Here is a 13,339-nt window from a genome sequence, read left to right on the forward strand (position 1 = left end):
AACAATATAGCCTCATCCTGAAAATACTGTAACATCAAGATAGCCCGGAGTAAAATCAGTTCCAATACATGCTTACTCCCATGATAGATTGTTTATTTATGTTTGATGTGGGGTTGTGTATCTAGATGCTACACAAAAATAAAATTGGTCGCTTTTGCCATGGAATTTAACAAAAAATATTCATCAAATAAAATCTACAGTCATAACTATTTGTCCTTTACATTTTTCAGAATTTAAAAATATTTAATAAATATTGTTGTAAATTTCTTCAAATTAATGTTTGAAAAATCTTGGGGAATACATGATGCAAAGTCAATACAATGATCAATCCCAGTAAGACTACCAAGTAAGGCACAATACCAACTGACACTTATTTCAAAACATATAATACAAAATAAATAATATGCCAGATAATCCAACATTTGACAAATAGCACAGGAAAGGAGGGGGTGGGAGGAAAAAGAAGGGAGGCAAACTTTTTTATCACATTGACTCAGTAACATTGTTGAAGGTTGATGAAAACACTGTAATTTTTGTATGAAATGTTACTTAACATATTTCATCTACTGTACTAACCCTCTAACATGCAAAAAATCCTTTGAAAATTCTCAAACCACAAAGATATACTTATGGTTTTCTTTGAAGGCATCACTGTGCAACGCCCTTTAACTGTAAATTATCCCAACCATTTTTGAATTTTTCCAACCGTTTTTCCATGAAAATAAGACATAAGACAGGATTTATAAAATCTGTCAACACTGAAATGACTGGAATGGTATGTAGAGCCAATTCATTGCTTTGTGGCAATTTACATTCACCTAAAATGTTATTAAATTGTAATAATATAGTTGGGAGCATTAAGGAATCAATCAGATCAGTGTCCACCAATTTGTATCATTAATAATGGTTTGTTTTTACTAAAACTTTCAGATTATCTTTAATTGTACATCTAGCATTGAAGTCACTACCTTAGCACCATTTTCTCTCATCTGAACAATGTTACCAAGTCCCTTTAACATACTACATGATAATCATTTGAAACTTCCTACTTGACCAAGTATTTCTACAGATTCATGCTAAATTCTATAACCTTTCTTTGCCTTATGTAAAATAGTACCTTTAGAGAATACATTGAATTAATGAGGAAAAGCTTTTCCATATTTATATTTACCCTAATAAAGGGATCCCAAATTGTACCTATACATTTAGTAAAGGATTTTACTGTGAATTTTGTTGCAATTTCTTTTGATTAACATGGATATTAGGATTGAAGAATAATGTAAAATGAAGCAAGACTTATTTTTAGCCCATTAAGAATATATTATAAGATTTATGAATGTAGCCACCAAGAGAATATAATCAAATACAGCTTTTTCTTATAATACAAATTTATATGGACCTCTATTATACCCAAAAATAACATAATACAGTGTATTCATTTGCCACAATCACACACATTTGTTTTCTTTTGCTTTTTAAGTTCCCAAAACTCCAAATAAGATACTTACATGTACCGGTATATTATCTTTACAGATAGAAGGAAGAATTTACACAAATATAATGAAAGCCCAAGACAGTCCACATAAATGAAGGCTGCTGCTCTTCATAAACAAACATTGATCAAAAAGACGTGGGGCAGAGGCAATATGCCCTTCAAACTCCTGAAACAAAGCCACCATACATGAAAAGAACCACTATAAAATAATTTTTTCAATTCAACAGACTGCAATGCAAGAAATATTCAAACACAAAAAGTTTGAAATACATGTAACCCCCTAAAAGACACATTGAAACTTAAAAGAAAAAACAATGGGAAGTTACTGAAAGTACATTATTATATCTGATTCATGTAGAATGAAAAGAATACATCATCATGATCATTTTTATCATGTGAGGAACAAAAGCGTTAAGAAAAGAAAAAAGATACATTTTTTTGCTCTATCTTGTATTTCTTATCTTGTCATGGGACATCATAAGGTAATTATTTGGAAATTTTAAAAAGTAATTTAGTCACCACCAAATTTGGCTGTCTATGTATTCTAGTAACAACTCAGGCATTGATCCAGAACGACCAAACTCCCCTTTCTATTGGGCAGACACATGGTGTACTTCAATTTGGTTACAAATCTTAGTTATGCATATTCATGATGATTAAAGGTAAAGACCAGTTATGGTCATGCGATTGCATTGTGAAAGAAACGTTGTGGAATCGATCAGAAAAGGTTGATCATCTAGCATCTAGCATCTGCAAGGTTCTGGAATCATCAAAATGATAAGAAATTTGGCCCATTCTTCGTAAAGTTACAAGCACTATACACAGAAAGATGTATATGGGACTACCCTATATCTCTCACAGACCATGAGAGAAACAAATTTACCAAATATATGAATTAGTAGGCGGTTTCACAGCAAATTTTTTATCATCATGTATTAGTCAAAACATATTCTTTCACATGATTGGTAATGAGAGCTTCCATTTCATTTTTTGAAATTGGGGCGTTTCCAATACTGGTCTTTACCTTTAATATGCAACGTGTGTGCATGTACAATCAAATTGGTGAGTAGGAGTTCAGTATTAAAGCACTAAGCATGGTAAACTTCTTATAATTTGTTGTAATATTTAGATTTTCATGAGTTTCTTGTGTGACTATAAAAGGCAGAGGATGACTATGAACATGATAGTGTAGTGTAATAACATATGGTAAAATCACATTCCTGTTCTGTGCTAGATTGAAACCAAGAAAATACCTCTTAAAAAAAAAAACTCCATCTCTATCTCCACAAACTAGGTTGTAATCTCTGCATAGAGTAAATTAGCCTTGGTTAGCCATGATGATTCATTGAATTCCTCGAAGTATTTATTCCTGGGCCCCGTCTTGCGAAGAGTTGCGCTTGATCCAAATCAATCGCAAGTTTGCGGTCTCATATCTCTTACGTACATAGTTGCTATCAATCGCAAATGAGTTGTGATTGATATCAACTCTTTGTAAGACGGGGCCAAGATCATTTTGTGCTCTCCACGAAAGATGAATACGACGTCTTGGTGAGTCAGTGAATAAGATAATTAGTTGTTCATCTTCAAAATTCTCAGCAAGGAGAGCAGTGTGAATGATCCTATGATTTGGGAAAGTTCTTTTTCGTCTCTTGACGGTAGCCATTTTTCGGGTCGATGGTTTATGAGCAGTCTGTGTAGGTAGTGATCGTATTACCCACTCTTTGCGTCACCGTCCTGCAACTCCTACCACTGCTACCTATTGAGAAAAAAAAAAGAGAAGACAGATCAATAGAAATTGGTATTTATAGAAGACTACCGTAAATATATATTTGCTTTATATCCATCAATGCTATGTAAACATAAGGGGAAATAAATCCATAGAATAGAGTAACAGCTGGCACTAGATGTATGGACAAGGTTTTTTAAAGGTAGAGACCAGTACCGTATTAGTAAATGAACTAAAAATGATTTGTAATTTTATAACTGTGCAGAAGATTATCTTGATATATTTGATGTGGAGCTACATGTAGAAACAATTTCTGACTGGGTCCAAGCTGTTTTTCTTTACAATGCTTTTTTGTTTTTATACTGTATTTAACTATAAGTTCTGTTACAATTTGTATGGTTTTGAAGACTTATCCAGTAGCAATGGACAATTTATACCTATAATAGAAAGTTCCTTTGGATTACAAATTGCACAACTATCCCATGTACTCAGCAGGACCTTAATGGTTGTTAGGGCAACACCACCATGGTACCTAGAAACATAGTATTATGCGCGTTAAAAATCCATCTTATTATCATTAGTACTTGGCATGTTTACAAGAAGTCTACTTCAACAGCAAATATCATACAGCACATGTGCAGGTGTTCTCCCACTATATGAGCTTGTATGACACTATGAACATCACAGACAAAGAAAGCAGACAAAATATACAGTTCCTCAGGTAGACAAAGGAACATCCCTTCACTGCTATTATGTAAAAAGGTGAATATGCATGTGACACCTGTTCTACACATTTTTACCTAATAGCAGAGAAGGGATGTTCCTTCGTCTACCTGAGGAACTGTATATTTTGTCCGCTTTCTTTGTCAGTCATGTTCATAGTTTGAGTTGCATCATCTAGAAATTTACACCATTAATACTTTGCAAATAAATTAATGTAGGCAGTGTGTAGAAATTTAGGATGTCAATTATTAATACCTAGTACAAAGAATATCATACACGTATGTCTGATTGCTAGTTTTATTCTTTGAAGTAATTTATAGAATGAGGTGATCGCAACTAACAAGCCTTGGGACCTTATGAGCGGAGGAAGCATACCAATAATATCCTACACCTCTCTTTTTTCTTCTTCTAAATATGGCTTGCTGACATGCAGAACTAAGCAGAAGGCACAACAATCTACATATTCAAAGAGCTGTACATACTAAAAAGTGTTCTACTGGGGTTGCCTTTATTTTACTTTAATCTAACCCTATTTCATGCATTTTATTGACTTCCAACACCATGTAATCAATTCTATTCAGTAATCGTTCTTTAGATAATAAGTTGAGGGTAGGATTACATGTGCTTCATTTCCACTTCAACAAACCAGCTTTCTACACGTCACACTTTTTATGGACGTCAAATCAAATTTTAACAATTAAATTTGGTAATATTGACTGTCCTGTTAATAAGTTGAGGGTAGGCTTACATGTGTTTCATTTGATCATTTCAACTTGCAAAAACTGGATAGGTTTTTCAGTCTACCATCAAACAAGCTTAACACAAGTCATGTATGTATGTCACATGACGATTTATTCTGATCCTCCTTCGCGTTTTGCTAATAAGTTGAGGGTAGGGGATACGTGTGTTTCATTTCTATCAATTTTTTTCTCCCGCAGTCCATCAACAAATCAGCTTTATACACGTCACTTTTTATAATTATGGTACTGATTGTCATTCTGCTCATAAGTTGAGGGTTGACCTCGGGTGTTTCATTTCCACTTCAATAACTGAAAAGTCTACCATCAAACCAGCTTTACACACGTCATAGTTTCTATGCATGTCACATCAAGTTTTGGTACCGATCGTCTCTCAAGATTATAAGTTGCAGGTAGCCAAGCCTAAATGTTCATTTCTCTTCGGTCCAACAACAAACCAGCTTAAAACACATCATATCATCTATGCACATTACATCAGCTGTTCTAATTTGGGTGATAACTGTCATTGCCTCAGAGAAATATTTTAACTGTAGAGTAGACCTACAACAAACCAAGGTTATCACGTGTTTTAAAAGACCAGCAACATCATAAAAATTTACCCTGAATTATGTTATGGAATTATGTTGCATGAGAAACATAACTAATTATTTACACATCTAAACATGGACATTTTACTATATCTATCCTAGTCAAATCTTGCGAGTGAACTGGCTTCATAATGTTCAATATTCAACACTACTTTAAATAATCCTCTATTAACTATTCTCAGTTCTGACCCATTATGCATTATTAGACATGCAGCAAAGAATATTTTGAATCATTTGGGCTTACAACTTTCTAAGTACTTGAGGCTGCCTAACTACAATATAACCATCACCTTGAAAAAAATGTGACATTAATTGCTAATTCTCAACTAGAATCCTTACAACACCCTTTACCATCTACAATATGGGTGTATTTGTTATCTATCTATCTTGGAGCAAAATAGTTTTTATTAAATGGAGACCAGCTAGGACAGTACCAATGAAAACAATTGTCTTGATACCTGTAATGGACCACATACATGCATTGTAAGTCCTCATGGAGGAAAGAAAAAAGAAAGAAAAGAAAAGAAATCCTTATCATCAAACCATAGGTTTATAGCAGAAGTCAGGGAATAATTTTCCTGGTATCGCATCGCAATTTGCTATGCATTTTTGCATGACTGCTATACAAAATATCTTTTGTGTAGCAGTTTTCTTCCATAGAAATGTACAGAAATTCATTTGAAATATTTATCCATCGGCTGAAATTGCTAATCAAAAAATTTGAGGAAAATTATTGCCTGGAAGTTGTTTGGGAGCTAAACATGTTAATTATTTTGGCTCAAGATCAAGCTGGTATAAAAATAAAAATCATTGCTGTGACCAAATTGCAAAGCACCGTCTCTACTTCAGGTTGTTTTGATTTCTCACAAACTATGCTTATTTTCAATCAAGGGCACATAATTGATCCTTTTTATTTTATTCTGAGTATTTCCTTAATTTTAGACAATGAAAATCAATATAACCATGTCATTATTTTTAATCTTATGTTTACAAAAAGCTTTAAGTCACAACTTTTTTTTCTTCTGTAAAATGAAAAACAGTTTGTTCAGTGAAAAACAGTTTGTTCAGTGCAAAACTCCATCTTAAACTGCTTGGAAATCATGTAAGTTTCAGGTTTTTTTATTTTTCATTCAGGGTGTTAGCATTTTAAATCTTTTCGTATTCTTAATGCTTTTCAGAACCAAGCTGACATGGGGCAAAATGCCTAAATTACCAATAAATTCCATTTTTGAGAGGAAAATCTTTGGCAATTACAAACATCACAGTATCTTCACCATTTAGGTACTGTCCAAACTAGTACTGGAAAAGTATGAAAGAGTTGCTTTAAAAACATGGTAAATTGGTAAGTAAACCTTTTTAAAGATCCAAGAAAATCAGGAGATATTATTCACTACAAACAAAGCATAGCATTCATTCAGGCGCATAAAGTAAAACTTTAAAAGACCTTTATGGCTGTGAGCAGTGTGAGACATGTGGGCTGTTCTCACTGTTTGGGTGACTGTAGCACTTCTTCTCTTGGCTATATTCCATGTGTTAATGAAAGATGAAAGCAACATTCAAGTGTGCAAATAATATGTTTTAAACATCACATCTGGGTAGAGTTAATTTTATTAAATTCTATAAAACAAAATTGGCATTCCTGAATCTATTAACATTCATTTTCCCGGTTATAGGACAGCTACCCCCAAGAACAATACCGTACCTCCCTAAAATGGCCCACTTGGACAATCAGCCCCCACCCGACCACAAAATCAGCTTTTATTTAAAAAAATTATTATCAGGGTGGATTTCCCCTTTAATGAACAAGGGGGTAATTGTCCTCAGGGGTGGTTGTCTTTTGAGTGTAATTTTCCAGGGCGTGATTGTCCAGGGGGTAATTATCCCGATACACATTTTCCCTTGTTCAAATTATTGTTGGTACATGTATTTTACAAATAATCTGAACTGTAAGCTACATTACAATGTACATATATTTAATTGTACATCTATCAAATAGACCAAATGTGCTACAATGTATAAAAGCATTGATGCATCACACTCTATAAAACAAAACAAAATTAAAAACATCATTACAAATTATCATTTATACTATCCATAGCTGTGAATAAACTATTTTACAGATTCAACAATATAAATACAGGCAAGCATCACAGCACATTGATGCTAGAAAGTTTTATTATAATTATATCCTTTCACAAAAGCAATTATTTGATTGGGTGTTCAGATCTTTCTGAAAGATCAACCAGTTTTTGGATATTACCGAGTGCTCTTTACTTGAGAATTATAATCTTTTGTCCTGATTCTTACCTGCTTCATGTCTTGCATCATGCCTTGCTTGAAATGATGTTTTTTGCTGCAAAGGAAATAAAAATTAAATATCAGCTTGAGAATGATACAGATTCATTTTATCCTACAGTCATAAAAACACATCACTAATAATAACAATCTATACATGTATTGATTAATCTATGGACACATTTACATGAGCAATATTACATAGCAATCCTAATGCCTACATGATAATATTTTAACTTATTCGGGTTTGGATATAAAAAAACATAAGATTTGGGTCTACTGTACTGCTGTATAGAGATGTCATGGTTAGACATTTAACAAATACAAATAATGCTGTAGTGGGGTGGAGAGTGAAGACAAGGGACTTGTACAGAAATTATCTTGCACTATAGCAGAAATAGACTCATGGAACACTTGTCTTCAGTCTAAATACATGTATGAAAATAATTGGTGCAATTTCAACATTTAAAGTAGATATAGAGTTTTTTTTCTTCGCCTGTTTGTTGTGTATTTTCTTAAAATCATCTCCATGCAATATATTTTGGTGCAATACCAGAAAGGGGCTGGTACAGCTAGAGATATTTCCTTAAAGAATTCTGTTTTAAATCAAAGCCCTTTAAAACTTACCGAAAAATGCCCATTTCCAAAATGTCCATTTGCAAAGGCCGAGTCGAAGCCACCAAAACCGTGATCCTTGAAGCCACCAAAGCCATCAAAACCACCCATGTTGGCAAACATTTTATCGTCATCAAAGTCATTCCAGAAAGAGTCAAAGTCAAAGTCAAAGTTCCCAAACTTCTGCTTGTGACCTCTTTTGTGACTCTCTCGACTTTTCCTTTGATGGAAGCTGCTATCAAAACCACGGTAGAATTCTTTGAAATTGAAGTTCGGTCTACCACCACCTCCACCGCCGCCGCCACCGCCGCCACCACCCCTGGCTCCCTGGTTCTCATAGGCATTTGCTCCTAATCTGTCATACTGTTTCCTTTTGTCTTCATCTGACAGGACTTCATATGCTGAAAATGGATAGACAAATATAAAATAGATGTAGACAGTCACTCTAGTAGACACATACAAAACCCCAGAAATTTAAATTTGCTCCAAGTGATACAGGTAAAGAATCTGGTGATATTAAGCACGCATTTTTTCTGTCCCTCTTTTCTCTCTTAGTCCAGCTACATAAAAAATTAACTAATAAAAAGAAAAATTAAAAAAGAGAAATTTCATTTTCTCCAGGTGATTTGAGTATTAAACATGGTGAGTTTAAACAGACAATTTCTCTCTCCCTCTTTCTATTCCTTTTTCTCTCTACAGCTTTACACAAAATTTGGTAAAAAATTGGATAACCTAGTAAAACTTGACCAACACTAGTTTTTATCACTACCCTCTCAAAAACTGATCATATGAAATCTTTTAAAATGCAAAAGCTGAATATGAAATGAAATACACACAGAAACGATTACTCCATGCCACTAAAAATCTCCATGGGGTCGATCTAAAAAAAGGCTCCACAATAGCTTTTTGCCACAAGGTTATATTTCAACATATTGGGAATCTTTTTGCATGTTAGGGGTGAGCATCACATTTTCAAGGGGTAGTGTTGAGCCTAGCCAAACCTGCAGGTTGCTACTGGTCAAACAATGAGCAAAATTTCTCGATAGGGCACAGATTTGCGCAAAAGCAAAAATGGCATACCCTTGCTAAATAAAGCAGCCTTTTCTGTATTGCTTTAATAAATCACAATCCTGATTCTTAAAGGGATCGTTTAACAATGTTAAATCTGAGATACACGGCCCTACGTGTTATCAGAGCTTTAATATGGTGTAATATTGAAGCCCTAAAAAAAATGCGCTTCAAAATGATCAAGAAGTGCCTCAAAAAAGTAAAAATCTTTGAGTGACCGGTTTTACCATACTCGTTTTCCCCAATAGACTGTAGTGTTATGAAAACCGTCAGGCGAACGGTTTTCAAAATTTGTAATTCCAATCATAAAAATCTTGATAATCAGACAGGCGATCGGCTTGTAAAAGTCATGGGGTTCCATGACTGACCTAAAGGTTTATAATTATCATTGCATCATGAGCTAAATCCAGAATTTTGTTTCAGAATCTGAGACAAAGTTACCGGATCCCTTTAAACCAGGGCTCTACATCAACTCCTTTGACAGGGGTCTTGATTACAATGTCAAGGCCTGCATGCAACAGTGCTGTTTGAATTCTAAAAGTTTATAAGTCCAGGGGGGTGCTTCACAAAGATCCTAAGTTAAACTTATCTCTAAGTTGGCCTTAACAATTATGGAAAGCTGTTAGATCTATGAAAATATTTTGCAAAAGTTATTTTAAAAGGCATAAAATGTTGAGATTAAGGAGATTTCATGTTCTTGATGTGGAATTTAAGCAAGGGAGGGGATGTGAATGGATCCGTTCCTCACTAATTCTCATAACCAATAGTTACCTTTAGCTATCTCCATGAACTTCTCCTCTGCATCAGGTTCCTTGTTCTTGTCTGGATGGTAGAGAATGGCCAGCTTCCGGAAGGCTTTCTTGATCTCTCCTTGGGACGCACTTCTATCCACTCCCAGGATGGCGTAGTAATCCTTGGTAGCACTCTGCACGTAGTCCAATAGCATAAACGCTAGGACACCCACAGCCGCCAGGTGGCAGCAATTCTGACACCTCATGGTCTGGTCCAACTCGATGACGTACTTCCTTGCAAGGTATACTTTGATTCCTGTTGAATAAAAGAGAAAAAATAAGGTCAATAAATAAACAACTTAAAGAATAAACAAATAGATAAATAATAAATAACACAATATGCAAATCAATGCATAAATAGACATAGACCCCCAAAAGAGCGAGCATTTTCAAATTGACATAAATGTACATGTATATACTATATAGACCATCTTTCGGTAGTGTGACTTACAGCGACTATATTTCACGCATGAACAAAGTTCATGGATGGCCTTTATTTTAAATTATCTTGAAAGGAATATATCACAATTCTCTTTCTGCTTCTATCAAAACCATCTTAATATCAGGATGGACTTTTATATGTTTTACCAGTAAGGGGCTGGTCCGAGAATAAGGATCGCAATCTGATCGTCCGCATAAACAAGGATTGTCTTTGTAAACACAGTCCCCCAAGTCCCCCAAAATAAGGAGTCAGGGGTAAAAAATGGATACGAAGGTATACTAGCGCCACATAACGGCATATAGGTTATGACCATTATTTGAACAATTGAACAATTGATAGAGTTTTAATTGATTTTTGGATAGTTTTAGTAGGCTATCTCCACGCCGGAGTTGCGGCTCAAAAATTGATACGAAGTCGATAGTACACTATGAAGGGGTGACCAAAGTTCGCGGACATTTTAGAACATATTACAAAATGTGATATTCGATCTATGATTTCTCTAGACCGAAAGCTTCAGTCTCTATACCGTCGGTTGTTCCACTGAGACTACGTCTGGCTCCACTAGACCTCCGGTTATAGAGACTGAACGATCGCCTATGCCAGCCTATGTTGAAGATATCACGGCTGTGATAACGCCATTACGAACGTGTAGATGGGGCACAGTTTTTCCTTCATAATCATTTTGCCTTCAGCGTAGACTAGAAGGGATGAGATTGACGGCAGCGAGAGTTTAACACGGCTTGCAAGATTTTCAACATGGATGTCGATTTTGACCCATAATTTCCTTAAAAGGGACCATTAAACGGAATATTTCAATCAAGTTAGTAAGTGGAACCGATGTATTATAGCCTAGGCCTAATGTAAAATTGGATATGCACGAGGTAAAATGACATTTTGGGGGATTTTGGGGGCATAACAATACGGCCGTGGCAAGTTTGTTCATGTTTGTGGGAGGGGCCTAACGGCTAAAATCTAGCCGTGATATCTTCAACATAGGCTGGCATAGGCGATCGTTCTGTCTCTATAACCGGAGGTCTAGTGAAGCCAGACGTAGTCTCAGTGGAACAACCGACGGTATAGAGACTGAAGCTTTCGGTCTATGATTTCTCATATTCTAGGCCTAAACAAATTCATTTATTTCAACTATTACCAAATGGACGGCAAAGTTTTTAACTACAGATTGGTTCAACTAGAAAAATTTACCGTCGAATGATTTCGGAGATATCGCGATCTTAAAATTCGATGTCCGATCGTGCGTGCGCGCTACATCAAAAAAAGTAATAAAAACAACGAGACCTAACTTCACGCACGGGGGTTAACAGTTAATTTATCAGAAAAAGCGATCCATCACAAATAAGGTAATATCCTAATTTGCAAGGCAAGATATCATACAATCAGTTGGTACCACTTTTTACTTACAATTTTGAGGAAATCTGCTCTCAAATTGAAGATTTTCAGACCCTTATCGGTAAGTTGATAATTTTTCGGGACAGACGCAAAAGATTGCAAAATGTGCCGACCTTTTGTCAATAATTTCACAATTTCGTACCCAATTCCAAAGAAAATTTCATCATTGGGTAATTTTATGTTCCTCTTCCCATTGGTGATATCAGATTTTCGAAATCTTACTGATTTTTTGAGATAGCGAACTTCGGTCACGCGCGAACTTTGGTCACACCACCATACTAGCTACTAGCGCCCTACAAAGTGTTAAGTATACGGGACTGAGGTCACTTACTGACACGACGACGTTGATCGTTCGAAGCAACCCTCCTAAGCAAACTGTGTGGTAAAAATTACCTCACTTTATCCTGCTTGGTTTGAAGACGCGGGTGATTTCAACTAAGCCTTGGCTGTAGTCATGGTAGTACAATTAAAAGTGTGAACCGCTACAGCTTTTTCCATTGATTTGATTTTAAGATGATGTACAGAAGTCAGATTCACAGCTGATCATGTACGCATACGTAGATAAGGCTACGTAATGCATATCGATTCGCGATTTTGGGACATCAACTCTTAGGAAAATTACCAGTCGTTTTAATATTTATTAATGGTTTGGTTACGTTTAAGAGTACCTCAACGACTGGACTGATGAGTAACGTATCGAGTTGACTGACGGGGACTGTTTTGATTGGTCAAAAGTGCAGCGCGATGTTCGAGCACGGGTGCTAAACAAAACAAATCATACCGGTGTGGAGTTTTACTCAAAATGATTAATATAATATATATATATATAATTATGTATGGGATATATGGTACACTGGCTTACTGATGGGGGGGGGGGGGGGGGGGGAGGCTATTGACCCCCGAAATAGAATTTAAATGTTGTTTATTTCTAATTCGATACCAGTGATTTACAAATGTTGCTGAAATGACATGGTGGGGAGGGGGGGGGGGGGGGGGGGCACACTGTGCTCCCAATTTTTCAATTTTCAATTTTTTCCCCTAAAACTCGCTCGTTACGCTCGCTTGCATTTATAGATGTTTTAATTATGTTACTTATAAAAGAACTTTTCAGTCTTTCTTAATTTGATTTTGCTTAATACTCATTAGGTTTTTTTTTTTTTCTTCTTTTTAAGATGTAATTTTTTGCACTGGAACCTCAAAAATCTTAAATTTTGTGCGCGCTCGCTTCGCTAGCTCGCAAATTAATTAAGGGGTACCCTGTACCACGTAAAGAAAGAAACACATATTGATGTCATCTCTGGTAGTGTAAATACAATCATGACAATGTAGGGGTAATAATATTAATTATTAATTATATAGGCCTACCAATGTCTAAAAATGGTGTATGTTTTTTAATGTTTCCCTTTGTAGGTGCCCCTTTTTAGTTGGTGCC

The 13,339-nt window shown here is 35.4% G+C and overlaps 1 protein-coding gene across 2 annotated transcripts; it reads right to left on the minus strand.

The window, feature by feature from the left end:
- Nucleotides 1–2,658: 2,658 nt before the first annotated feature.
- Nucleotides 2,659–12,469, minus strand: LOC577618 (dnaJ homolog subfamily B member 9). 2 transcript variants are annotated; one of them, XM_777833.5, is made up of 5 exons: nucleotides 12,239–12,469; nucleotides 10,039–10,314; nucleotides 8,212–8,600; nucleotides 7,597–7,642; nucleotides 2,659–3,251 (listed from the first exon to the last, which is right to left on the minus strand). In XM_777833.5, the coding sequence occupies exons 2-5, from the start codon at nucleotides 10,262–10,264 to the stop codon at nucleotides 3,175–3,177; spliced, it is 738 nt and encodes a 245-aa protein (XP_782926.4). In that variant the 5' UTR covers nucleotides 10,265–10,314; nucleotides 12,239–12,469; the 3' UTR covers nucleotides 2,659–3,174. The 2 variants fall into 2 exon arrangements, with proteins under 2 accessions (XP_782926.4, XP_030828245.1); XM_030972385.1 differs by having other exon boundaries at nucleotides 12,235–12,469.
- Nucleotides 12,470–13,339: the final 870 nt, after the last annotated feature.

The sequence above is a fragment of the Strongylocentrotus purpuratus genome, unplaced genomic scaffold (genome assembly GCF_000002235.5).
Source record: "Strongylocentrotus purpuratus isolate Spur 01 unplaced genomic scaffold, Spur_5.0 spur5_scaffold_6, whole genome shotgun sequence".
Lineage (NCBI taxonomy): Eukaryota > Metazoa > Echinodermata > Echinoidea > Camarodonta > Strongylocentrotidae > Strongylocentrotus > Strongylocentrotus purpuratus.

What these genes read in the sequence shown, in the direction of transcription:
- LOC577618 (XM_777833.5), bottom strand. Translation starts at nt 10,264, where the DNA reads ATGAGGTGTCAGAATTGCTGCCACCTGGCGGCTGTGGGTGTCCTAGCG. An exon ending in GTTCATGGAGATAGCTAAAG is followed by an intron (nt 8,601 to 10,038) that starts GTAACTATTGGT and finishes ATCCATTTTCAG; the next exon opens with CATATGAAGTCCTGTCAGAT. An exon ending in TGATGCAAGACATGAAGCAG is followed by an intron (nt 3,252 to 7,596) that starts GTAAGAATCAGG and finishes TTTTCTCAATAG; the next exon opens with GTAGCAGTGGTAGGAGTTGC.